The sequence below is a fragment of the Colius striatus genome, chromosome Z, assembly GCF_028858725.1.
Source record: "Colius striatus isolate bColStr4 chromosome Z, bColStr4.1.hap1, whole genome shotgun sequence".
In the NCBI taxonomy this organism is placed as follows: domain Eukaryota; kingdom Metazoa; phylum Chordata; class Aves; order Coliiformes; family Coliidae; genus Colius; species Colius striatus.
Window position 1 is genome coordinate 4727309 of NC_084790.1, and position 25749 is coordinate 4753057.

The 25749-nt window shown below is 54.4% G+C and overlaps 1 protein-coding gene across 2 annotated transcripts; it reads right to left on the reverse strand.

Moving 5' to 3' along the window:
• Nucleotides 1–25356, reverse strand: SOCS7 (suppressor of cytokine signaling 7). 2 transcript variants are annotated; one of them, XM_062018884.1, is made up of 10 exons: nt 24438–25356; nt 19390–19454; nt 16529–16633; nt 15683–15784; nt 14108–14238; nt 13552–13720; nt 9025–9153; nt 5899–6034; nt 5416–5573; nt 1–4782 (listed from the first exon to the last, which is right to left on the reverse strand). In XM_062018884.1, exons 1-9 carry the CDS (start codon nt 25280–25282, stop codon nt 5453–5455), a joined length of 1803 nt encoding a protein of 600 aa, XP_061874868.1. In that variant the 5' UTR covers nt 25283–25356; the 3' UTR covers nt 1–4782; nt 5416–5452. The 2 variants fall into 2 exon arrangements, with proteins under 2 accessions (XP_061874868.1, XP_061874867.1); XM_062018883.1 differs by having other exon boundaries at nt 1–5107.
• Nucleotides 25357–25749: the final 393 nt, after the last annotated feature.

Consider the following 25749-nt stretch of genomic DNA (forward strand, 5'->3'; position numbering starts at 1 on the left):
CCCAAACACAAATCAGCGGTCAAAACAACGATAGAAAGGAGTTACAAACACACAAGTCAGCTCTCCCTCACTGACCACTTACCAAAAAAAAAACCCCAAACCACCCCAAAACCCTAAAACAACCCAAAACCAAAGGCCAAAAACGGGGAACTTCACGCCAGCTGCCCCACCAGGACCTGCAGCGGTTACCACACGAGAGGCCAGACATGCCTATTAACACAATATATACAGACAACCCCCCCAAGCCCAGGGACAGCCAGGCTCCCCCTTCCTATCCCCAAAAATAACCAAACACACCCACAAAAGTGCATTTGTTGCGTTTATATCAAAAAAACATCTCTTTTTCTTTCCCCTCTCTCTTTTCTCCTCGGAAAGATTGGCCTGCCAGCCTGTTTCGTTCTTTTTACCCACTTAGTAACTTCTTTAATATACTTTATGAAAATAAATTATACAGCAACTATTTCAATAAATTAAGCACACACCAAAATAAAAAAACAAGAACCCCAAATGAACAAACCAACCCCCATCTGCCCCCCAACACCCCCCAAAAGAAGATGAAACGAAGCAAAGCTGCATTTCTCCCAACAGTGGGTCAGCAACCCTGGCCACGAGCAGCACACGGTCCTGCCCTTGGAGCTGCTGAGATCTGCTCCTTCCCTCTCGAAAGGCAAATCTGCACCCAGCGTTACTCGCTGCCCATCGGTGGTTTTGTGGGGTAAAACCCTGGCTGAGGTGGGGAGCAGCCAGGGGAGGGCACTGGGAGACCCCCGTGTTTCTGGGCACCAGTTGTGCTTTTCAGCTGGAGGCACGGTCAGAGGCATCCCTAGGGGAGGGTTTGGGAAGGGGTGGCAGAGGTGTCCCACCTGCCCCATCTCACCTGGAAGACTCTGGCTGAGGAATAAGGGGCAAGGGAGAGGAAGAGCAGCACTACAGGGGCTGCTCAGATGAATATCCCCCATCCCTGCAAACCTGAGGGTCTGTGTCCCCGCTGAACCTTCATCAGGCTCAGACCTGATGGTCACTTCTTACGGGTAAAATCGTCCCAAGGGCTGACTTTAACTGCAAAGAACAAAAGACAACAGCCTTGCTCTGGGGAGCAGGAAATCCTTCTCTTTGCAAATCTCACTTGCCAGCCTTTTCCTCCCCAAACTGCTCCCAGACAAGACTTCATCCCCAGGCATAACCTGCAGCAGAGCCTGCCTGGCCAGGGCACAGCCCAGCATATCCCCCTGCTCCTTCAGGCACACACACTGTAACATGGGGCCATTAAAACACACTCTTAGGCTGTAAAAGGTGGCCAGATATGTAAGTGCCACGAGCCTGGGACTTACAAAACCACCACTTCCTCCTCGCTTGTGTGGTTCCCACCTTGCCTGCAGCAGGTCCTACCCAAACCAAGCTAAGGAGGATTCTTTTTTCCCTGCTTCTTTCAAGGAGGTTGATGTGAGAAAACTGCCCTGGCTTATCCAAATGCCACACTGCTGGAGCGATCCAGGTCATTCCCTACCCTGAAACAGGCTGCAGGGAGAGGAGGAGGGGCCCTGCCAAGCCCAACAGGCTTGAGCAAACCATGCCGTGGGATCTTATCAACCTGGGAACCAGGTTCAACCCAGGCTGAAGGCTGCACCCATCCAGCTGAACAAGGAGCTTTTCCAGAGGCAGTTTCTGCACTTTGGCAGTTTTTATGGTCCATTTCATTGCTCATCCACCTCTGGGCCCTGAGAGAGGGACGAGGACGGCAGCAACCTCTGCAGAATTCAAGGTTGGACAAAGGAGGCTATAACATTTTCTTCCAAATCAGCAGGATGAGAGCACCCTCCAGAACCAACCCACAAACCCCTCTTCAGGCAGGACACAAACGTGAGGTGTTCCTCCCCAGACAGGGATGGGGGTTCACTGGCCAAACAGTACTCAGCCACCTCCCTGAGGTATCACCCATGTTCCCCAGAGACCACCCCTACCTCGGCAGAGACCATTCAGCATTGAAAGCAAAGCTCTGGAGCCTTTCCACACCCAAACAGCAGATGACATCCCTCCCTCTCCTCACACCTAGATGTGAAGGAGTACCAGGAACAGCTTGATTTTAAATGGCTTTCAAGAGAAGGCCGTTAACTACAGTTAACTGTAGGAGCTTATCCAGCACCACCAGCCCCAGGCAGCAGCCTGGCACTGACCCTGCTCCAGCTCCTGTGGAGCACAGTGAGGTGGAGGAAGGCCCTGGGAAGGCTGAAGGGCATCTGTCGCCTCCATGGCAGAGCTGACCCCTGTGCAGCTCCAGCTGACACCAAACTCATCAGCATGATATGTTACTGTCCTGCTCATCCCCTATCCTACAACCCCCAAGCACATTTCCTTCATCATTTCAGCTGCTGCAGACAGACCTAAAGCCTGCTGCTGGCCTAAATTTGGGGAGGGGTGCAAGTAAGAGCAGAAGCAGCAGCAGGCAGCTGAGAGGAGTCCTCCCAAGGAGGACAGCCGACCAAACACATGTGAATCAAGTATTGCCCCTAAAGTCTGGCTGCTCCTTTGACAGCTCTGGAAGCTGCTGAGCCCTCTCACCCCTCCTCCTGGTGAGTTCTGTGGAGGGGAAGGGGATGGATCTGTCTCCTGACCTGCCATGGAGCAGGACCAAGTGTTCTCACCCCACCCCAGCACTGGCAGGACAGACTCTGTGCTGATTCCCAGTACCCGCCCAGCACCAGTTTCCCTTGGCTTGCTCTCCAGGTCAGCTGTTTCCCCTTCCCAAACCCACCCTGCACCTCTCCATCCCAGAAGAGGGAAGGAAGGAGTGAAAATACCATCACCACCATCACCCCAGGGAGAGGACCAGCTTCTCCCACAGCCCATCACCCATCCCCACGCACCAGCCCACGCCATCACATCCTGGTCTCCAGGGTCTCTTTTTGGAGAGAAGTTTGACAGGAGACACATGCACTGGGCACACTGTTCTTCCCCAGCACAGAGATGGGACACTTCAGGCACCTCTTGGCTCTCAGGAAGATTTTCCTTTCCAGCATGCAGAGAAGTTGGAAGACTCACATCTTCAGCACATGCATGGCCAAGATGCAGCAGGGCCAGCTGTGTAAGCACTCCAGCTCCACCTCCGCAGGTACAGATGTTTTTCCCCTCTGACATGCACCCAGTGCTGTGCATTTGAGTCAAAGGCAGCTGCATTGATTTGCAGGTTCCACTGTGAGCTGTGGGTCTAGAGCTGAGGGGAAGGACCAACGCTAGTGGAGGACGCTGGGGGCTGTAGGCCAGAGGAGCTCCCCTCTCTCACCACGGGTCAGGATATGCTGGTTCAGCACGTCCTGGGGCAGCTCTCCCTTCCCAATAACCACTGCCCCAACAGTCCAACAGTGAGTAGTGTCCAATGAGGTATTTCTACAGATTTTGAAGCTTAATTATTAATGTGGAAGCCAAATCCTTTTCAAAAAGAACACACTTTCTCTCCAAGACCAACACTGAGGCCAGAGGTGATGCTGAGAAAAGAGAGGGCTGGATTTGTTAGCACCCTTCACTGCAGAGGCAGACAGTCAGGATTCTTCCAATTTGCTTTAGGAACTAAGACACGTTTATGTCCAATTCAAGGTCAGAAATCACTCTGCAGGGCAAGCCCAAAGTCCCAGCAGCTGCTGCCTCCTCACAGGGCACTGACCTCAGTCACACACGTCACATTCTCAACCAGGCTGTTGCAGGATGGAGCGTTTCCTTCTCCTGGGTTTGAGAGCACAGGAACATTTGCTTGTTTAAATACAGGAGAAAAGATGTTTCTCCAGACTTCTCAGCATCACTTTGTGCAAACTTGAAACTCCATCATGAAATGCAGACTCTTTGCAGTTGCTGCGGTGGATGAAACAGCAGACTAGGATTTGAAGGGGGGTGAGAGGGGCTATTTCAGCCAGTGCCAAGGCCAGAATGACAGCAAGAGCTACCATCTTTCTTGGCTTTACTGTTTCTGAACTGCTGTGGTTCCACAGACACCCCAGGGAGAGGAGGAAGCAGCAGGCAAGCTCACAGAGATGAGATGCTGCTCCTGCAGAACCCTCTGCCTCTTGCTCCGAGTCACCCCAGAGATGCCTCTTAAATGCCCCAGCAACTCCTGCTCAAGATCCTTCACAGCTTGACAGAAAGCCACTTCCTTCACAGCTTCTGGAGACAGCCAGAGAAAGGCTACAAGTGCACATCCCACAGCTCTGCACAGCTGAGATCTCTCCAGCCCAGGTCCTGCTGCCACAGCTACAGCAACAGCTTGGCCACCTTCCTTCCTTCCACCCATCACAGGGGCTCAGCCAAACCTCTCCGTGTTTGCCAGAGAAACAATGCCTCCTCAGAGGAGCAGTCCTTCCTCTCCAGTGCAGCAAGAACCATTTTCTTTGCCAGAAGGCTCCACAATATCCTAATGGCTCACGAGCTCTTCTCTTTCCTTGGGCCTAGTTTAAAGGAATACAGGTCCACCCTGCAAATTCAGTGGCAAAGCTCAGCTGCCCCTTCGGCCTTCTTCTCCCAGATCCTACAGAGCAGGGGAGTTGTGCAGCTGACCCAAGAGCTTCCTGCTCCCCAAGGGTTATTCCATAGAGCTGCACATCATTGTGGCTCAGTTTGCCTCCAGGAAGCTCTCTGGCTGCATCCCCTCTGGGTGAGGCCCAAAGAACAGTCTTGCCACAGCGCCTGGAACAGACGATGTTCTTAAGAGAGTCCCCTTCTCTCCCTTTCCCCACCTTGAAGTTTCCAAGGGAGGATGTCAAAATTCAGCTGATCATTAAGACAGTATTTCTCATGCTGAAAATAAACAATAATTAAAGAAAAAAGAAGAAGAAGACATCAAAAATAAAACTTTCAAGAACTTGTAAGTAGTGCCATGACATTCTTTGTCCTGCAAGGAATCTGTGAGCTCGGCTCAGCTGCCTCCCAGATCCCTTCTGCCCCAGCCAGGAGCTGAGGCTCTCCTTCCCCTTCTGCTGTGCTTCTTGGGAACCTTGAACTCTCTTCCTCTGGACAAAAGAGCTTGAGAGCAGAAGCAGCAGGGCAGAAGCAGGCTGAGCCGGCACGTGCCTCCTTCCCACTGCAGCCTGACTTGGGCTACAGGATGGCAACAATCCAATTCCTAGTGGGGAAGAGAGAGGGGAAAGGGATCAAACAAGCCCACTATGATGTGGCAGGATCTGCCCCGGACTGCAGCTGGGTTGGCACAGGAGCACAGAACAGGCTCGTGTGGGCACAGAAACACACAGGGAAGCGGCAGAAGCCTTGCTCCCCTCCCCAAGGAAAGCTGGGCAACACTAAGAGCCCATGGAAGGAGCAGCCATGACCTTCCTTGGGAGTGTTTTGGGTTTTCTTTGCAACCAGAGGGAACAGAGTGATTTTTTTATCCCATGGGATGGAGCAGGGAGCAGGAGCAGAGCACACACATACCATCAGTGAGAGCAACAAGCCGGGTGAGGCAGCCTCGCTACGTGGAGGACTCGGTCTCCTGCTTCTGTTTGGAGATGAGCTGAGCTTCCTTCAGCGACAGATACACCTCCTCCTGCGGGTCGTAGTAGTAGAACTTGCGGATGTAGGAGATCAGGGGCCTGAGGAAGGGACGGGAAGAAGCTTTAACCCTCTGCCACAACCATGCCAACCTCTATAAAAGATAAGCAGAACCTCTCAGCCCACCCAGCACTCCTCCAGCAGGAAGAGGAGCCAGTTCCCTGAGGCCGCAGCACCGGCAGGTAACACCGGTCACCACTCCCACATCCTTACACACCACAGGACACACCATCCCAAGGCTGGAGAACTCAGCTGCTCCCTCCCAGAGCCCTTGCTGCAGATAAAAAAGCCTTCCTACTGCTTGCTGCAGTGAGGGTCAGGGAGAAACCCAGAGACTCACATCCCCTGATGGTCCTCAAGACTCACTTGGGCAGCGGGAGCTCGGGGATGTGATCTATTCGCACCAGCTGCCGGATCCGAAAGCGACAAAGGTGCTGAAGGGATTTGACATTGCTGAACCTGGAGACTGGATACAGGAGCTGGACAGGCGTTGGAGGGAGACCTTTTGGGAGGGGGAAAAAAGAAAAGCAGTATTGGAGACAAGTGTCACGTTAGAAAAGAACTGGCACCGATTCAGAAAGGAGAAGCTGGCTCTTGGGAAGTGGAGCTCTTGGCAGGGCTAGGATTGATAAGAGATCTCCCCCAGGAGCACACTGCCTGGGACCTGGGAACCAAACCTTCCAGGGGTAATACCTCTTCAGATGCAAAATGCCTCCAGCCCTCCTCACAAGACAACAACCGCTCTGGTGTTGTGGGGTGACTGTGGAAAAGCAGATCCTGGGACAACGCAAGCTCCTCACCGCCCTCCTCCTCTCCCCGGAGTAGCAGATGAAGCAACACTTTATACCAAGAAGTAACAGGGTTTTGAAAGGATGCAGAAGACAGCCAAAGGAGAAGGCAGGCAGCATGACCAGCACGTAGGCTTTGCTCTGCACAACCCTTTGGGTAGCTCTAGCGAGGCGTTAAAGAGCCGAGAGATTTGGGCAGCTCAAGCTATGCCAGAGTTGCTCATTCTTGGGGTCACGAGGCTGGGCACAAAGGCAGTGGCAGCTTCGCTCAAGCCAGCTCCCCACGCAGGGAGCAACCTCACAGGGCTGAAAGCGAGCTGTATTCAGTCCCCCCCCCACCTCCCACCCCACAACCTTCTCCTCCCCTCAAGTTAAGCGCAACAATCAAGCCCACAGAACTGAGAGATCATCAGGAGCACCGAGGAGGATCTTTGGGAGCTGGGTTCTTTCACATCACAAGGTTTTATCTGTCTTTACAGAAGGATTCAAAGCTAGTTACACTCTAACCCCCTCCTGCTGGCTGTCTCTGAGGGCAATGGAGTGAAAGGAGGAAAGGGAAAGCTCTTCACACTAAGATGGGCTCCAAACTGCTCCAGGCAGCTCAGGAAGCTGTGAGCCAGCTTTTGAGAAAGCGAGAAAAACAGCAATCAATTGAAGGCTGGATTCTCCCCCCTCCCTCCCTGCCCACCCCGCCTCGTTCTCCTCCCAAAAAGGAATTAGCCTTTGGCAGCACACCCACACTAGACACACGCCCCACTGCCAGGAGCCAGAGCTGCAAACAGCCCCCTCCCCTGAGCAGCAGCGAACGTTCCAGCAGGAGGATGGCACTAATGAGACTGCAGATCCTAAATGTTCTCCTGCTAACAACCAGCCATCGCTGAGACACGTTGGTTTTCAGAGGAATGAGGTGAGGTGGCTCCAAGCAGTGCCGGGGGGGCAACACTGCACACAGAGCACTTCAGGGCCCGGGGGGGACTGGCTGGTGGCTCACAGGCAGCAAAGGGTCTCCTCAGCAGTTACACAGCACTGTTTGGGGGCACGTTTTCTTTTCTTCTGAGGATATTTTTTCCACAGCAAGTCCATTTTAAGGTGTTTACCCATCATCCCAAACCCTCAAAAGCCCTGTTGTCGAGGGGAATGGATCTCAGGATCAGGAAGGTAAAAGAACCTTTAAGTTGACATGATTATTTTGAAGGTAGGGTACACTGCAAAACCAGCTTTACATCCCTCTCCTCCCCAAAGCACAGTCACATTATAAATCAGCTTTCCAGTTATTGGCAGTGTCTACAGCAGAAGGCAGCACTGAACAGATCTGGGCTGCAGCTCCAGCTAGGAACCCTGAGGAGGCAACATCCCATCCCTCCTCCCTCTCCAGCTCTTCTGGACCAGAAACTCCTCCACGGCACTGCAGCATGATGAGAGGCCACTGTCACCATCAGGGCCTGTAGGCATGATGGCAATGAGGACAGGGAGCAAATTTGCTGTCATCCCACCTGCAGATTCAGCGCAGCAACCCTCACATTGCTCGGTCCTGCCCCTCTCTGCTTCACCCCTCCCACCACAGCAGCCTTCCTGCTCCTGCTCTGCTTTGTTCAAAGCACCATCACTCACCCACCCTCCAAATCCCACCCCTTATTGCCATCCTCTCACAAGCAAGGGGTATATTTGCCTGTTGGGCAGCTCTGTCCTTGCTTTCACACTGGATTCTTTGGCTTCTGGTACCCCAGGACAGATGAGCAAAACTAAAACAGATACAGAAGATCCCAGTGCAGTTGCATGCCTGGATGTAGCAGCAGGGAAACATGAGTTTGATGGATGAGGAAACAAGCTCTCTGCAATCAAACATGCTTCAACAAAGCTGCACTAACACTCCCTCCCTGCCTGCAAGCACCTGCCTGTCAATGGACTCTGGCATCACAGTTCCCCCCTGGGACTCTGGATCTACAGTATCTACCACTTGAGGCTCACTTTGAGCTTACACTTGGAAACGCTCCCACACGCTCAGCTTAGTGCCTTTCCTCTGAACAGCCCCAGGTGGGTCTCAGATAAGGCAGAAGAGAGAAACCACAAAGCATGGAGTGGTTCCTAAGAACACTGAGCAGCACTGAGACTGAAGGAGGGAAGAAAGTGGAGTTCTAGCAGCCAAACAATTGCTTGTTGAAGGAGTAAGTTGCCAGTACCCAGCTCTATTTGTCATAGTGTGAGATGGCATCGTGATTCCATACTCCTGGAAACAAAAGCTTAAGAGGTTTCCTTGTCACAACAAGTAAGTGGTACAGTTCATAAGTGAGAGATCTGCTCCTCAGGATCATCCTGAGAAGTCAGGAGGCAAGGATGCAGTTCAGGGCCCTCAGCACAGCCAAGTTAAACTGGGTCTGTAGCAGCAAATCTTGACAGGACAAGAGGAAATGGCCTCAGGTTGCCCCAGGGGAGGTTTGGATTGGAGCTGAGGCAGAACTGTTTCCCTGAGAGGGGTGTCAGCCCCTGTGCCAGGTTGCCCAGGGAGGTGAGGGAGTGCCCAGCCCTGGAGGGATCCCAAAGCCCTGGAGCTGAGGTGCTGAGGGCCGTGGGTTAGTGGTGGGCTGGGCAGGGTGAGGGCAGGGCTGGGACTCCAGGAGCTTTGAGGGCTTTTCCAACTCAAACTATTCTATGGCTCTATGAAATCACAGAGCAAAACATCCCCCAGACTGAGCAGGAGACTCACCTGGAACCCTGGATCGGAGGAAGTAGAGAAACTTCCCATTTTTGGAGTGCATGATCGCTCTCTTTATGAACTCCACCACAGACTGGCAGCGGTCTTCAAACTTGGGATGGCACCACAGGCTGAAGGTCCCTTCCAAGAGAACAGAAAAGGTTCCACATTACAGGAGCACTGGTGGCAAGGGACATTTAGTCTGATGTCAAAGCCCAGGTGAACGCCCCAGGCTGACCTCTCCTGGCAGAGCTGGGATGAGGCAGGGCACTAAAAGCAACCACCAGTGGCACTGGCTTGCAGTGGTGCTGTTCCACTGGAAGCAGTGCACACCAGGAGCTGAGGACATGCAGAAAGACACAACAACATGCCCACTGTAACCCAAGCACCGTCACAACTCATGCTGGCCTGAGTTTGTGAACAGCCTGCTGGATCTTAAACTGTCAAAACATACTTGAAGGAATCATTAACAGATGCCCCTGCTCCTCTGCAGCAGCCAGCACTCCCAAAAAAAGCCTGCACATAGAGGGGTGTAAAGACAGTGATCCAGGTGCTGGAGTCACCAGCCCTATGCTGAGGAGGATCCCTCACCTCAAAGCAGGCATGGGAGTAGTTTCATGCTCTTGCCAGCCCTTTCAAATCCCTTCATTCAAATTGCTGTCAAGCTAGAAGCAGGGTCAAGATACAGGACACAGCCCTCCCTACACTGCTCCCGACACAGTGAGCTCGAGTGGCAAACAGTGAAACTGGAGAGGGGCTGCACAGAGAACCTGACTCTGCAACCTGTCTGCAGAACTCAAACTAGGTTAAGGTGAAGCCTCAAGTCAGACCAGTCTCACCACCTCTGTGCTGCGACCACATGCCTTTTTTTCCTTGCACCAAATGCACCATTTATCCCCCTCCCCCTTACCTGCCAAAATGCTGTCCCAGTTCACCTCCATCCCTATCTGCAGATTTGCCAGTGCTGCAGCAAGAGCCCACACAGAGATTCAGCAGGAGAGGGAAATCATAGAATCACAGAACTGTTAGGGTTGGTAAAGCCCTCTAAGCTCCTGGAGTCCCAGCTCTGCCCTCACTCAGATCACCACTAACTCATGATCCCCTGGGCAGCCTGGCACAGGGGCTGACAACCCTCTCAGGCAAAGTTCTGCCTCAGCTCCAATCTGAAACCCCCCTGGGGCAACTTGAGCCCATTTCCCTATGTCCTGTCATGCATTACTGCAAGAAGAGACAGATTTCCACTAGTCACAACCTCCTGTCAGGGAGCTGCAGAGAGTGCTCCTGTCTCCCCCCAGGCTCCTCTTCTCCAGCCTCAACACCCCCATTCCCTCAGCCCCTCCCCAGCACCCTTGTGCTCCAGCCCCTTCCCCAGCTCTGTGCCCAGCTCCGGCCACGCTGCAGCCCCTCAGTGTCCCTGTGGCAGTGAGTGAGGGGCCCAGCACTGAACACAGCCCTGGAGCTGCAGCCTCCCCAGGGCCCAGCACAGGGGGACAATCCCTGCCCCGCTCCTACCCCAGTGCTGATCCCAGCCGGGATGCCCATGGCCTTCTTGCCCCCCTGGGCACACTGCTGGCTCATGTTCAGCTGCTGGCACCAACCCCCCCAGGCCCTTTCCCTCCAGCAGCTTCCCAGCCCCTCTGTCCCAGCCTGGAGCATTGCCTGGGGTTGGTGTGACCCAAGTGCAGGATCCAGCACTTGGCCTTGTTGAACCTCATGCATTGGGTCTGGCCAGATGGGAAAACAAGGGCTCTGGTTGAGACTGAGCCCATCAGGAGCCAGACCAGGGCCCACATCCCAGCTGGAGATGTGAAACATTGCACTGATAGTGAGACCTGGAAAGGCAGCAGAGTGACTTTGAAAAGACCTTGTGAGAAGGGGCATCCACATCAGAGGTACCCAGCAGGTTATTTCAAGCCAGGCTTCCCCAGCAGCATCACAGGCTCTGCAGCACCAACCTGTGACAGGAAAACCTAGAGGAAGCAGCTCTGTAGGGTGTCCAGCACCCACAGCTGTCTATAGTGTGGACAGCACCCATCAATACAGGGCCTGCAGACAGCCCACAACATTTAAATCACACTTCCTCTTCCCACAGCTACGTCTGGTGGAGTCTGCTCTCTGCCACGGGCCAGTCTGGGAGCAATGATCTGGGTTAGCACCTGCCAAACATCCAGGATGAGCAAGCACACAAGTATGTAATAATTCTTGGGGATCTCAGATCTGAACTTGCCCTCAGAAGCAGCAGCCAGCAGATGCCAAGGACTAAGCACAAACACCAGCCTCCCCACAAACAGCCAGCCTAAAAACAGACAAAGAAGTTCTGGTTTCTTCCTCTCACCTACCTGAAACCTGCAGGTCAAGCATTTATCTCTCTACCATTCCCCCAGCCTCACCATTTGCCATCTTCATGGGTTTATCAAAGTGCTCAGGTCTGCAGTTTTCCACCCTGCTGCAGCACACTCAGCACAAGGAAGCCAGGCCTGGGGGGGAGCAGATGGCTGCCAACACAGACCCCAGCACTGCACACAAAAATGAAACCCTCTGTGTAGTGCCATGTCTGGGAGTGCTACTCTGGGCAAGGTGGCAGCACCAGCCTCTCTCTGTGCAGTGCAAGGGACAGCTTAAGGAATGGGAAGGACACCTGACTAAGGAAGCTCTGAGAATGAACACATCCCAGCCTCAAAAGAAGAAACCAGAGCAGCAGCAAGTTTGCTCCAAAGTTCAAGCATGAAACAGTATCCACTGCATGGGTGGCCTCACATTTCCAGCTGCCAGAGCTTCTTGTCATTTCTATATGGACAGGGTGCTGAAAATCCTTCTTACACGGTGGTCAGGGAGAGGGGAACTGGCTCTTGACAGGCTGGAATTAGTGCTGGGGCATCTTTGCATCAGAGGGACTGCCAGGTCTGCTAGCAGAGGTGGATGGCAATAGCAGCACCCCCGGGGAAAGGGCAAAGAGGAGAACAAGGTGAGCTTTGCTCTGAATGGTGGCAAAGCACCATTTTGTGCAGCAGGTTGGCTGGGATGCTTCTGAACCCATGATTTGCAGGCACATCTAATGACAAGGCTCTGGAGGCAGATGGTATTAAAGTCTGGTCATGGTTACAGGGCAGCTTCCCCCCCAAGCACTAAGCCTCTTGGGCATTTTACTCAGGATGACGACAGCCACCTGCACAAGGCTTCTACACAGAAAGCCACATGTGAAGATGAGAAGACAAAGAGCGTGGGCGAGGTGAGAAGCAGGAAGAAAGGGTAGAAACAGCGTGAAGAGAGTTCTTGGAACAAAACCCCACCATAGTGGAGCTACAGCTTCAGCCTGGGACCGACTGTGCAGCCCTGGGGCGGGGGAAGAAGACAGCATGGGGACAAGCTGTGACACCAAGAGATCACTTCTCACTTCCCAGGGAAGTGAGCTTCATTTTCAGAAGCACTGACAGCTGTGAATGATGGCTCTGCCAGTACATCACATCTCAGCATCACAAGATCCCAAACATGTTGCCAACATCATCTCCCTCGTGTCCAAAGTATTCCAAAGAAAGGCCTGAGCACAGGCAACTCTTGTATGCCTCACTTTTTCAGTCAGGAGGAGCAGCACTGGACAAATGCAGAGTCCTGCAGCTGGGAAGGAATAACCCCCTGCACTAGGACAGGCTGGGGTTCGAACTGCTGGAGAGCAGCTCTGCAGAGAGAGACCTGGGAGTGCTGGTTGATAATAAGCTAAATATGAGCCAGCAATGTGCCCTCGTGTGCAAGAAGGCCAATGGCATCCTGGGGGGCATCAAGAAGAGTGTGGCCAGCAGGTCAAGGGAGGTTCTGCTCTCCCTCTGCTCTGCCCTGGTGAGGCCTCATCTGGAGTCCTGGGCTCCCCAGCTCAAGAGGGACAGGGAAGTGCTGGAGAGAGGCCAGTGCAGGGCCACCAAGATGATCAGGGGACTGGAACATCTTCCTGATGAGGAAAGGCTGTGGGAACTGGGGCTGTTTAGTCTGGAGAAGAGGAGACTGAGGGGGGATCTTATTAACAATTATAAATATCTAAAGGGTGGGTGTCAGGAGGTTGGGACATCCCTTTTTTCTATAGTAGCCAGCAACAGGACATTGGGATGAAGCTGGAACACAAAAAGTTCCACTTAAATATAAGAAAAAACTATGTTACTGTTCAGGTGAGGGAGTCCTGGCACAGGCTGCCCAGAGGGTTGTGGAGGCTCCTTCCTTGGAGGGCTTCAAGACCCACCTGGACATGTTCCTGTGCAACCTGACCTAGGTCAACCTGTTTCTGCAAGGGAGTTGGACTGGATGATCTCTAAAGGTCCCTTCCAACTCCACCGTTCTATGATTCTGTGGTTCACTGCTCAAGGCACAAGCAGCAAAGTCAAATGCAGCTCCTCAGGCCTCTCGCAGAACGGCGACACAAAAACAAGGACACTTTGGTGCTGCTCACCCTCTTCTGCCAGCTCTGTGCCCAGAGGGACCATGGGGTCAGACTGGTACCCAGCCAGAGGTCTCTGCTGCCAGCAGCATCCCCAGAAGCCCCATGGCTCTTACCTCGGTAGTGCTCCATCCTGGTGTGATGGGTGATGCCCTGGGACCGAAAGCTGAGGCTCAGGATGTAACGGGGGTCGGAACTGTCTCGGACCAGAAAGGACCCATCCGGCTTCCCCTTCAGCTTCATCTCTGCATCCTCCCAGTTCATCGGCCCCCAGTACCAACCACACTAGGGAAAAAGACAGCCAGAATATCAGCAGATGGTAGCAAGTAAAACTTTATCAGCAAAACAAAACACAATACAATTGTATCTTGTCATTAATTCCCTTTAAATGCCAAAACAGAAGTGCCTGGCTGTATCCACCCAGGAGGACAGATGGCTCCTGGATAAGAGCACACCATCACATCCCTTACCACCCACAAGTGGCAAATGAATAACTGAGACTATGTCATCCCTTCCATGTACAAACAAACGCTTTTCTGGACTCAAAAACATCACTGGGACAAAGGCAGTAGGTTGGTTTTTTTCCTCCCTTGGTCCTATCCTCATCTTATGCTTCCAGCTCTGTAAAAAGATTGTTTTAGACCCCAAAACCAGAGCCTAGGTTCACGTTACCTTCTCCAGCTCTCGCAAGCTGGCTGCAAAGCTGCTGGAGTCTGGGCGGTAGAGAGGGCACTGCAGGTGTGTGGGGGGCTGCCCGGGCACTGCGTCCATCGCCCGCAGCGGCACGATCCGGGGGAAGGCGTCTGCAGAGAGAGAGACAGCCCCAGGCCATGGTCACCCACAGACAGCTCACCCCCAGGATCACAGAATCACACAGAATGGCAGGGGTTGCAAGGGATCTCTAAAGCTCATCTAGTCCAACCCCCCTGCCAAAGCAGGTCCGCCTAGATTGGGCCACACGGGAACGTGTCCATGTGGGTTTGGAAACGTCCTGAGAAGGAGCCTCCACACCCTCCCTGGGCAGCCTGGGCCAGGGCTCCCTCACCTCAGCACCAAAGGAGTTTTTCCTTGTGCTTAAGTGGAACTGTTTGTGTTCCAGCTTATGTCCATTCCCCCTTGTCCTGTCACTGGAGACAACAGAAAAAAGTGTCACCCAATCCTCCTGACATTCACCCTTTAGGTACTCAGGTTAATGAGATCCCTCCTCAGCTTTCTCTTCTCCAGACTAAACAGCCCCAGGTCCTGCAGCCTTTCCTCATATGAAAGATGCTCCAGTCCCCTGATCATCTTGGTGTCCCTGCACTCGACTCTCTAGCAGTTCCCTGTCCCTCTTGAGCTGAGGAGCCCAGAACTGGACACAGGACTTCAGATGAGGCCTCACCAGGGAAGAGTAGAGGGGGAGCAGAACCTCCCTTGACCTGCTGCCCACACTCTTCTTGATGAGCTGTCCCATGCCAGGCTCACCCACTGTGAGGTCACCCCTAGGATAAACCAGCCTGTCCCCTTCACACAGCTCAAGAGGTCAGGGTAGGAAGGGCAGAGCTGCAGCCATACAGAGGAGGAAACTGGGCTGAGGGTGGAAGCACAACATCCTTCTGAAGGACACCATGGGAGTCACTACCTGTCTCTTTCAAAGCACCTGACTCGGTGCTTTCACCTGCTATTTCCTTACGCCAGCTCAGAGGGAGGGCAGGGGAAGTGCCAGGTGGCACAGGCTGGAAGGAACGAACACATATCCTGAAAGAGGGGTAATTAAAGCCCTCTGGGGCCTAAAGAAAACCAAAAGCAAAAGGGTGAATGCACAGGCAGCATCCTTGTGTGCTGTTCAGCTGGACTGCACACTGGGCTGGCTGCCAGAGCTGGGGCTCCTGTGCTGAACCACCCCCTCCCATAACTCTGCTCTGACATTGCTGACACTCACTAACACATTATCAGCCCCAGCAAAAATCGAAGTGGGTTGTGCTGGAACCAGGGAAAATGGGAGATGCTGAACTGATAAAGCTGCTGCAATCACGAGCTTCAGCAAAGTTATTATGGGCAACGAGAGTCACGCTGCAGGGAAACCAGAGCCCTGGCACAACAGTGTCCCGGCACAGCAGGCTTAGACCACACATCCCTGAGCAGGCAACACAAGCAGCACCCTTGCTGTTAAAGACCAAAGTGCAGCCTTCAAATTGACCAAAAAACCCCCCAAAGTCCAGGTCCCTGAAGGGAAAGCCAGAGCCTTACAGCTAAAGCTAAGCTGACCTGGGGCATGGGGCGGAGGAGGCGGAGGCAGAGGGAACGACTGCAGGGAGGAGCCCATTGGACCCACTAGGACAGATGTAGGCAGCGTCCCACTGATATCATCTAGGAGAGAACAGAGGCAAGAGAGATTCAGAAAACAGGAAAGTGAGTGAGCTCTGTGCTGACAACACAGACCAAACAACCTGGTGCTGCCTGGAGAGGTGCAATGGGAGCCTGCCCACAGCACCTCACTGTCCTCCTCTGGCTTCCGAGCTGCTGCTTCACACAGGCTCAGAGCCTCAGCTGTTCTCTAGCCCAGCAAGCCTTTCACATGCTTCCTGTGGCACAGGATGAGCCTTTACAGATCTCACAGACCCTGCATGCAGGATGTAGTTTAAGGTGCTGCTCGCTGAGGTGATTTCACCCAGCCTGAGCTGCTCTTGCTCAGAGGAATCTCCTCCAGAGGAGGATGTGGAGCAGCCAAGCCAAACTCCTGGTGTAGCAGCCCCTTGGGAAGCCTCCACTTCCACTGACTAGAGCACAGAAAGGACTCAGCCTCACTGGGCCATGGGTAGAAAGAAGGGAAAGTTTACAAAAGCAGCAGAAATGCTTTGAAACAGGAATGTTACCTCCCTCCTCACACTGCTCTACCACCACCCTCACCTCCTGGCTGATCCAAGAGAAACAATGAAGCTTTCCAACGGGAAAAAGAAAAGCCCTCTGCCAGGGAAGAGTGAGCAGGCACGTTATGAGGTCAGATGAGGAGTCAGTGAGCCTGCTGCAGGGACCCTCCTGACGCTCTGCTGCCATCCCTGCAAGGACACACTCCCAGAGGGACACACAGCAAAGGATGCTCCCAGGACTAACCTAGCAGGCTGAGGCTTCTTCGTGGTGGAGGTGGTGGAGTCGGAGGGTGAGGGGAGGTCAGTCCTTGCTGAGAGATGTCCACGTCCACTAGTGACACCGTTTCACCTGAAGGGTGGTGGAGTAAGACCATTAGTATCATACCTGCTGCTGGGGGGGTGAGGGGAGAGGGGAAGGGGCAGTAACCCTGCCTGAGCCCAGCAGCAGGAGGAGGTGAGGAGGAAGGCACTGAGAAGCCTCTTCACACACCAAGCAGAGCCCATCCATGATGCACAGTGTCAGCACTTTGTATAATGCCTGGGAAATGGTTTTGCAAGCCTGCGTGGCACCACCTGGCACAGTACTCTGAGGTAACAGTCCTACTAATGCCAGTCCAAGTTTGCCTACAAATGCCTTGGATGACCAAACTGAAATACCTCTTACCCCACAAGGGTACCAGCTTTTAAAATCAATAAGAGGGAGCTGGACAGGCTTTTACATTAAATAACTGGAGTTCAGTGAAGCTGAAAGTCTCTGGATCCAGGATACTGCTTGGAAAAATACTCACACAATCTAAGATGTCTGACTTGAAGCCAGAAAAGCTTAAAATTAGTCTAAAAAAAAAAATCACAGGAGAGAAATGAAGCCATCAATTCAGGATCAAAGCATCAGCCTTAGCACTAGACCGATACAGAGTCAAAAGGAGACACACTTAAATCCCAAAAAGAGACCCTAAGAAGTGTTACCACAGCCAAGGCTCTCTCCTCTCCCCAAAAAAATCAGTCCAATCAGGCTCTGATGAACCATGTTCTCAAGGACAACAAAATCTGTTTGCCTTAGATTTCAGTTCCTGTGGGCTGGGAACTTCTCTTCTGCTCCAGATACCGTCACCCACCCCTCATAAGCACCTGACAACACAGGACAACATTGACTCAGCTTCCTTCTGCCTTTAAAAGTCCTGCCTATTTATAAGTGATGTTAAGAGGAGTACTTAGGGTTGGTAATTATCTGAGGTACCTTCTCCCTGGGGCACTTCAGGGCGTGAGCACACATGCCTGCACACAGCCATTCTTTCACTTCCACGCTGCGAAAAGCAAGTGGCTGAGCTTCATTCATCTGGTACAAACACAAACCCAGCAACAACCAGGAGCTGCAGTGGCAGGCAGTGGTGGACTTATGGAGCCTGAGGACAGGTCAGGAAAGGCAAGAACAACCCCCCCCAAAGACCTTTGCTCTCCCCACATGCTAACTTGAGAGCAAATCAAGAAATTCATGCCACGTAGCCCAGACACTGGAGTTCTGTTTCACTTTGGTGGCCCCAGTCTCCAAATATCCCCCATAGAGCAGCCACCAAAGACAGAAGGACCTCAGCAGTGTAAAACTGCAGAGGTCAACAACAAACCAACACAACTAAGTTCCATATATTCACTCTGAGGACGTTTCCATGGTCTTCTGCAAAGGGAAGACTCGTGTGAGGGCACTGCTACTATTCCACTGACCAGCAAAAACTGACGTAAGTAATGTTAAAATCAGCTTACAGGATAAGCCAACGATTGATCAAATTAAAACAAAGCCTTGTCAACTCCAGGTTCTCCTCTGCAGCTTCTTTTGAGGATAAGCAGCTCTGGCCACACACCCACTCACCCCTCTGACCTGTACACAGAATGACAGGGTTTGTACTCACAGCTTCCCCCAGCAGCAGCTGACAAAGGAACAGAAGCAGCTTTTGCTTTCACCAGCCTTGATTTGCTAAAGAAAGGCACACAATGCTGAGAGGAAGCCGTGCATCTCACACGAGGAGCACGTCCTCTGCATGCTGCCCCACGCTCAGGGCATGAGGGAGGTGGGACTGCAGAGGGGAATGAGCTGCAGCACCCCCAAATCATCCCCAAGTGACTCAACTTCTGCAAGAGCTGAACAAGTGACGAGAAACCACAGGAGTGGATCAGAAGCTGCCAGCTACAGGCAAGGCAAATGAATGCTGTGCCTTGGAGGTCACTTCTCTGAAATACAGACCAGTTCCCAGTAAGGCTTCGCCCTACTCAGGGACACAAACCATGCAGCAGCTTCTCCAGCAGCTCTCCGCTACCCACCGCCTGCACCAGCTGCAAGAGGAGGCTCTTCCCAAGGCACCTATGGCTACAAAAGCCCAAGGTGAGTCCTCTGTTTCACAAGATCCTCAACACGAATTTATCTTCAATCTGATCTTCAGCACAAGCCACAAAAAAAACCCCTCACAGCTGATAAACACTCACTTGTCACCTCAGATTCCTACTCACTGGGATGCTCCCAGGAAAGCCCCAAGTCCTTTGACCAGGACTGTTTTGACTCTTGAGCCCACACCACAAGAGGCACATGACCATGACCAAAACCTTTTCAGTACTACAGCTTTCAGCCACCAGCCTGGCAGGACTTCCCCCTTGCACCATTTATAAACCAGCTGACTTCCCCCCACCCAGCAGAAAAGGGAAGGAAGGACAGAAACCAGCCACACAGGGAGCTGATAGGGAAAAAAAAAACCCACTCAGCAGGAGGTGGTAGCGTTCCAAAAAGTTGTTTCAGTTTGTCAGTGCTCAGCCTGAGCCCCTCTCAAAGCACAGGAGGGCAGCACCCAACTGCACTTGCTCTGCAGGGTATTTTCCAAACCACTTGGATGCACAGAGGAAGGACCTCTGAGAGCACACCTCAACCTGCATTTCAAGAGGAGGAACTGCCAAACACTTGACACACAGCAGCCACAGTCTCTGTGGCTCCTCTCATTCAGGGTTTGAGGCTCAGCAGGACAGAGAGACTCTTCACACTGGAGTGTGGAGGCAACACTCAGCGTCCCTCGCTAAGCACACAGCAACACGGACCAACACGCTGTAAACCTCTCCAGTCCTTACCTGTGAAGAGGGGGCTGAACACAACCTGGGAAAAGGCACTTTGAGTTCTCATGAGTCTGTGTTTCCTGTTGGAAATGAGAAAAACATGGTCACTACAGATAGGGAAATGTGGGGCATCCCCTCAGCAGAAAGCACTGCTGGATCTTCCTGAACCAGGAGAACCTTCACCACTCTTTACAGAAGCTCGAGGCAGCTCAATGCACCGTGTATTCTGTTCCTTCAGCAGGGCTTCGGCTTAAGTAGGGCAGTCAACCAGTAAAGCTAGGTCTCTGTCCTGCTACAAAGCCAATCTCTAACTAGGTAATTAATAAAGCCTTTTGGAAGGAAAAATCCCAAGCAAGTATGGCAGCTGGAGCCAAAGAGCTGTTTCACAACAGACGTAACGCTGTGCCTCTCTGGATCAGGCATTGCCAAATGCCTTTGACAAACAGGTTGGGTCCCTGCACAATTAGGGGTTGTGCCTCAAGCCAGTGCAGCAAATGCCTTCACACTGTGTTCAGAGGACACTACCTCCCCAAAGGGATCTAAAATGCAGGTGAAGAGTAAGCAAGCTAAACCCAGAGATGTCAAGATGGAACAGCTGAAAACACACCTCTGAGGAGGACCCAGGAATATCAGCAATTCCAGTGAAGCTTTCTTTCCAATTCAGCCATTTTATAGCCACATCGTAGCCAGCCCTGTGCTTTCCCCACAAAAAAACAACCTTCCAGCACCTTCCCAACTGCAAAGGCCTTTTCCAGAAACCACCAGTAAACTGAGGCATGGAGTATGCCACCTCCAGGACCTGAGTCTGTGATGGAGGCATGAAGAGAAATACACCTCTGGTGCCAGAATCTCCCTCCCACCTGACAGTGAAGCACAAGAACAAAGCTGAGCACAAGCACACCTTATGCCATAGCTTTGAGAAAGGCCCTTCTAGCATTCACAGGATTTTGTGCGATGCCTCTCCCAGTCTGCAGATCTGCACTGGGTCAGAGAAGCTTAAATACTTCAACTTCACCATGCTGGCCACAGAAACTGGTGTCATTGCATCCCAGCAAAAGACTGAACCACCTAGATCTACACGAGTTGAGAGTCTGGCTCTACTCAGAATATAAGCCCAGTTTGTTTCAGCTCTGGGGTGGCAGCAGGAGCAGGGCAGGGATCGTCCCCTGTGTTGGGCCCTGGGGAGGCTGCAGCTCGAGAGCTGAGTTCAGTGCTGGGCCCCTCACTCGTTGCCAGAGGGACACTGAGGGGCTGCAGCGTGGACAGAGCTCGGGAAGGGGCTGAAGCACAAGGGTGCTGGGGAGGGGCTGAGTAAATGGGGGTGTTCAGCCTGGAGAAGAGGAGGCTGAGGGGAGACAGGAGCCCTCTCTGCAGCTTCTTGACAGGAGGCTGGAATAAGGTTGGGGTTGGTCTCTTCTCCCCAGTAACAAGTGACAGAACAAGAGGAAATGGGCTCAAGTTGCCCCAGGGAAGGCTTCCCCAGGGAGCTGAGGCAGAACTGTTTGCCTGAGAGGGTTTTCAGCCCCTGTGCCAGGCTGCCCAGGGAGCTGGGGCAGTGCCCAGCCCTGGAGGGATCCCAAAGCCGTGGAGCTGAGGTGCTGAGGGCCGTGGGTTAGTGCTGGGCTGGGCAGGGTGAGGGCAGGGCTGGGACTCCAGGAGCTGAAAGAGCTTTTCCAACCCAAATAATTCTACGATTCTACAATTCTAACATCAACTAACCTTGTAATATAATAACAGCTCTGTTCCCACCCACTAAGCCAGACAGAAAGGAGCATTACTGGCACTTTGCTGTTACCGAAATAGCTACATTTTATACCAACACTTTACAGCCATTAGTTTCTGAGACTTTTCATTTCTATCAAGCTCACACCAGCTGCAGGGTGAGAGCGAGAAACAATTCACATGGACTGAACCCTCTACTTCCCAGCTCAGTCTCCATCAAAACCACCTACTTCCACATCCCCTTCTGCCTCAAGTTCAGCAGCATCCCAACAATGCTCAAACCCATGGAGAGGTAATTATGTAGAACTGGTACTTGAAAGCTGCTGCATTGGCCCAGCCCAGCCCTGCAGAGCTGGAGGAAGCCAAAGGCGGATGGTCAGGAACTCCGTGGGCAGTTCCTGCACAGCTTCATGTACACAAAACCAGGAGCTCCAGCAAATAACAATCTTTAGGGTCAGTTACACACTGTATCTGCAACCACAGAATCCCAGCATAGCAGGGGTTGGAAGGGCCCTCCACTGCTCATCCAGCCCAAGCCCCTGCTTATGCAGGTTCCCCTGAATCAGGGGGGCACAGGAACGTGTCCAGGTGGGTTTGGAAACCTCCTGAATAGGAGCCTCCACACCCTCCCTGGGCAGCCTGGCCCAGGGCTCCCTCCCCTCAGCACCAAACAAGTTTTTCCTTGTGTTTAAGTGGAACTGTTTGTGTTCCAGCTTATGTCCATTGTCCCTTGTCCCGTCACTGGAGACAACATAAAAGATTGCCACCCCATCCTCTTGACATTCACCTTTTAAATACCTGTAGGTAAGACCTCCCCTCAGCATTCTCCTCTCCAGGCTGAACAGCTCCAGGTCCTAAAGCCTTTCCTCATAATGATTCCCATTCCCTGATCATCTTGGTGGCCTTGTGCTGGCCTCAGTAGTCTAATTGCTGTGGCCACTGTCTCAGCAGCTGGCACTTGCCACAGGGCTCATCCCAAAGCACTATCCTGTTAACACTAAGGAAAGTCTTACCAGGCCACCCAGGCTGGCTACACACTGCTCGACGCACATAACAACACAGAGAGATGTTAATCAGCCAAGGTCACCCACACAGACAACTCAGAGGACTTGGGTACCAACCTGGCAAGTGATCCACAGCGGCTGTCTGCACCCAACCACTTGCAGAACCAGTGCCTCCCTCACTCCCCTTTCCCTTCAACTGCCTCTGCAGTACAAATCCCTTCCAAAAAAGAGCAGTTTCACTGATACAACCTTTAAACACCAACACCCAGGCCCTGGGTGAGAAGCTGCACATTGGTAACTCCACATTCCTTGCACCTCTTGCAGCTTGGCAGAAGCCAACTATTGTATTTTAGATAATGGGGCTGGTTTCCTTCCTAACTGCTGCTGCAGCTGAGAGGCAACGCTGCACCATGTGCCTCCAGGCCTGGTAGCACGACGGGAAGCTTGGGCAGCAACTCCAAGCTACCAGGAACATTGCATCTTGTGGATGTTTAAAAGAAAAAGCTAGGCTAGGTAACTCCCACCACACACCCAGAAGCACCTTTCCTCACAGAGAGACTGGCAATTCAGGAACAAGAGCTTGATAACACGCAGAGCCACAAATTAACCCCAAAGTTGCTCTGAGCCCATCTCATCAGCTGGAAGCAACTGCACAAGAGCTGCTGCATCAGGCACCTTGAAGTAACCTTTGATAAAATCTCCCCTAATTTGTGCAGTGGAGTTGCAGGAGGAGTGACCATTAAACCCCCTGACCAGAAGGAAGGCCCAGAAGTGATTCGGTGCCTCTCTGCTCCCAGCCTGCTGAGACACAACAGCCACTGGTCCTGAGGCCTCCTCACTCACTCTCCTCAAGTGCAAGGACTGAATAAACCACAAGCCCATTAGCAAAACACAGTGTTATTACAGACAACTTGCTACCATTTGAGGCCCATTTAGTCATTTGTGGGACATGAAGCCATTGTAGGAAACGGCTGACCCATCCACACACTAAAGCGAGGCTCTTCCAGGACCCCAACACCCTGACCAGCTGCAAGGCTGGGCTGGGAGCTGATGCAGGACTGGAGGCTGCCTCATCTCAGAAGCCAACCTCTGCTTCAAAAGAGAGGTAATTGCGGCCTCCACGGCAGCCTGGCTGCCTTTTGGGACACCAAAGTGCCCAGCCACCACAAGACAGTGCTGTGGGTCACATCTGACCCAAGGTCAGCCTCTTCAGAGCAAGTCTGGAGAAAACTTCCTCCTCACCCATCAACAGGTCTTCAGCTGCACCCTAAAGGCTTTAGGAGAGGTTAATTAACCCTGCAGGGAAAGGACTGTGCTGCAATACCCATCGTCCATTCAATTGTTTACCACTGCTCCCAGGCTGGCTGCAGACCTCAGGCAAGCTCTCCCCTGCCTCCTCCTTGAGGAATTTCAGTTCTGCTGTTGGAAATACTACCAAAAAAAAGTGGTTTCTGGAACACAGGAGGCCTACCCCAGCCAGGACCTTGGGAACAGGTACAGATCAGCCCTTTACCCTCCCCAGCTCTAACAAGCAGCTCTTCTGCTGAAACACGAGGCTGGAGCAGGGTGAGCAGCCACAAGGTGCTGAAGCAAAACAGAAGAGAGCTGAAAATCAAGGGAGGTGTATGGGGTTCCACACCAACAGGGCCCAGGACCTACAGCACTATCCTAATGCACAACCCAGACAACCTCCAGCCACATCCTGCTGTAGAGCACCAGGACAGCACAAGGACAGAAGACTCCCTGTGGCAGTACCCACCACCATTGAGGCTGGAGCCTGACTGTGATGCTCACAAGCCTCAGGAAATCATTCTGTAAGATGCAGGAGGACAAGAGAAACACCAGCCCCTCGAGTCTCAGTGCAGTGTCACCACAGGCCGCTCCCGGGGCACGCTGCTTCGGACAGTGCCTGCAGGCTCCCGAGGCTCCTCCTCCTCCACCTGCCTCTCCTGGGCTGCGTCCGTGCTCACTGACCCCGTGTGAGAGATGAGGCCTCGGCAGCTCCTCAGAAGAGGCCTGAGCCCAGCCTGGAGCCGATGGATAGCCACGGTGCCCACGTGTGGGATGGCACCCATGCCTTACCGTGATCCTCCAGCAAGGTGGCACAGCACTGACAGCCCTTTTCCCCATGCTGCAGGGCCAAACCGTTGTACACAGAACCCTCACACCAAGCCTGGCACCAGCTGCTGTCACCGCAGCCAGCTGCTCCACACAGGCCCTGTGTCCTGCTACCCCAAAACATCCTGCTGACCCCTCTCGCCCACCCCAGGACATCCCCAAGCCGGGGGGCAGCCCGCCCCCCGCGCAGCTCAGTCCCCGGCACCCCTTCCCCCGTACCTGCCCGCCTCCTGCTCTCGGCCGCGGGCCCCGCAGACGTCGGTCAGGCTGCCGGCCGAGGCGGGCAGCTCCCCGGTGCGTCGACCCTCGCTGGCAGCGGCGTCCCCGGTGGCCGAGCCGCCGCTGCAGCTCTTGGTGCGGAAGAGGCGGCTGAGGCGGATTTTCAGCGAGCCCTTCCTGCCGCCGGGGCCGGCTTCCCCGGGGGCTGCGGGCGGCGGCGCGGGGGCTTCTCTGCCGGCGCGGGCGGCCCCGCGGCCCGGGGATCCCGGCTCCTCCTCGGAGCAGCTCCCGGCCTCGTCGGGCTCCAACGCCTCCAATACCAACAACGCGTCGCTGGTCTCCTCGGCGGCGGGCCCGGCGGGCGGCGGCGGCCCGAGGCAGGGGCAAGGGCAGCCCGCCGGCCCCTTCGCGCCCAGCCCGGGCGGCCGCAGCCCCAGCGCCGCCAGCTGCAGCTCCAGCCCGGCCGGCGGCGCGGCCCCCCACCTCGCCGCCGCCTTGGGCTCCAGGGCGCAGCGGTGCCGCGGGCAGAGCAGCTCACTCCCGCCGCCGCCCGCCGGGCCCCCGCCGCTTCCCGCCGCCGGGCCGCCCTCCTCGCCGGGCCGCCCCTCCGCCGCGTTGCGGAACACCATCAGCTGCGGCGGCGGCCGCGGGCCCCGCAACGCCCCGCCGCCCGCCAGCCGCCCGCCGCCGGGGCCCGGCGGCCCCGCGCCCGCCGTGCCGGGAACGGCCCCTCCCGCCGCGCCCGCCTCCGGCCCGGCCCCGTAGCCCAGCAGCCGGCTGAGCACCCGGTAGGAGGCCGCGGCCGCCGCCGCCGCCTCCCCGTCGCGCAGCTCGGCGCGCTGCATGGCTACGGCCTCCGCATGGCTCGCGGGACGGGACCGGGCCGGACCGAGCCTCCGCCGCCCTCACACGGCCCCGGCCGCCGCCGCGACCCCCGCTGCCCTCCCTCCCTCCGGCCCTCCTCCGCGGCCACGGCCGCGCGCCGCCACGCCCCCCCACTTCCGCCGCTGGCCCGTCACGGCCCCGCCCCCTCGGGGACGCCCCGCCCCCTCCCGCCGTGGGGCAGCGCGGGGACGCGCCACGAGCCCCGGCACCGGCCGCCAGCCCCGGCACCCACGGGCAGCCCCAGCACCCACGGGCAGATCTGGCACCAACGGGCAGACCCGGCACCAACGGGCAGATCCGGCACCCACTGTCAGATCTAGTACCCACGGGCAGCCCCGGTACCCACGGGCAGCCCCGGTACCCACGGGCAGATCTGGCACCCACGGGCAGATCCGGTACCCACGGGCAGATCTGGCACCCACGGGCA

What these genes read in the sequence shown, in the direction of transcription:
- SOCS7 (XM_062018884.1), bottom strand. Translation starts at nt 25,282, where the DNA reads ATGCAGCGCGCCGAGCTGCGCGACGGGGAGGCGGCGGCGGCGGCCGCG. An exon ending in GTTCAGCCCCCTCTTCACAG is followed by an intron (nt 16,634 to 19,389) that starts GTAAGGACTGGA and finishes ACCACCCTTCAG; the next exon opens with GTGAAACGGTGTCACTAGTG. An exon ending in CCTCCGATCCAGGGTTCCAG is followed by an intron (nt 6,035 to 9,024) that starts GTGAGTCTCCTG and finishes CCCTCCCAAAAG; the next exon opens with GTCTCCCTCCAACGCCTGTC.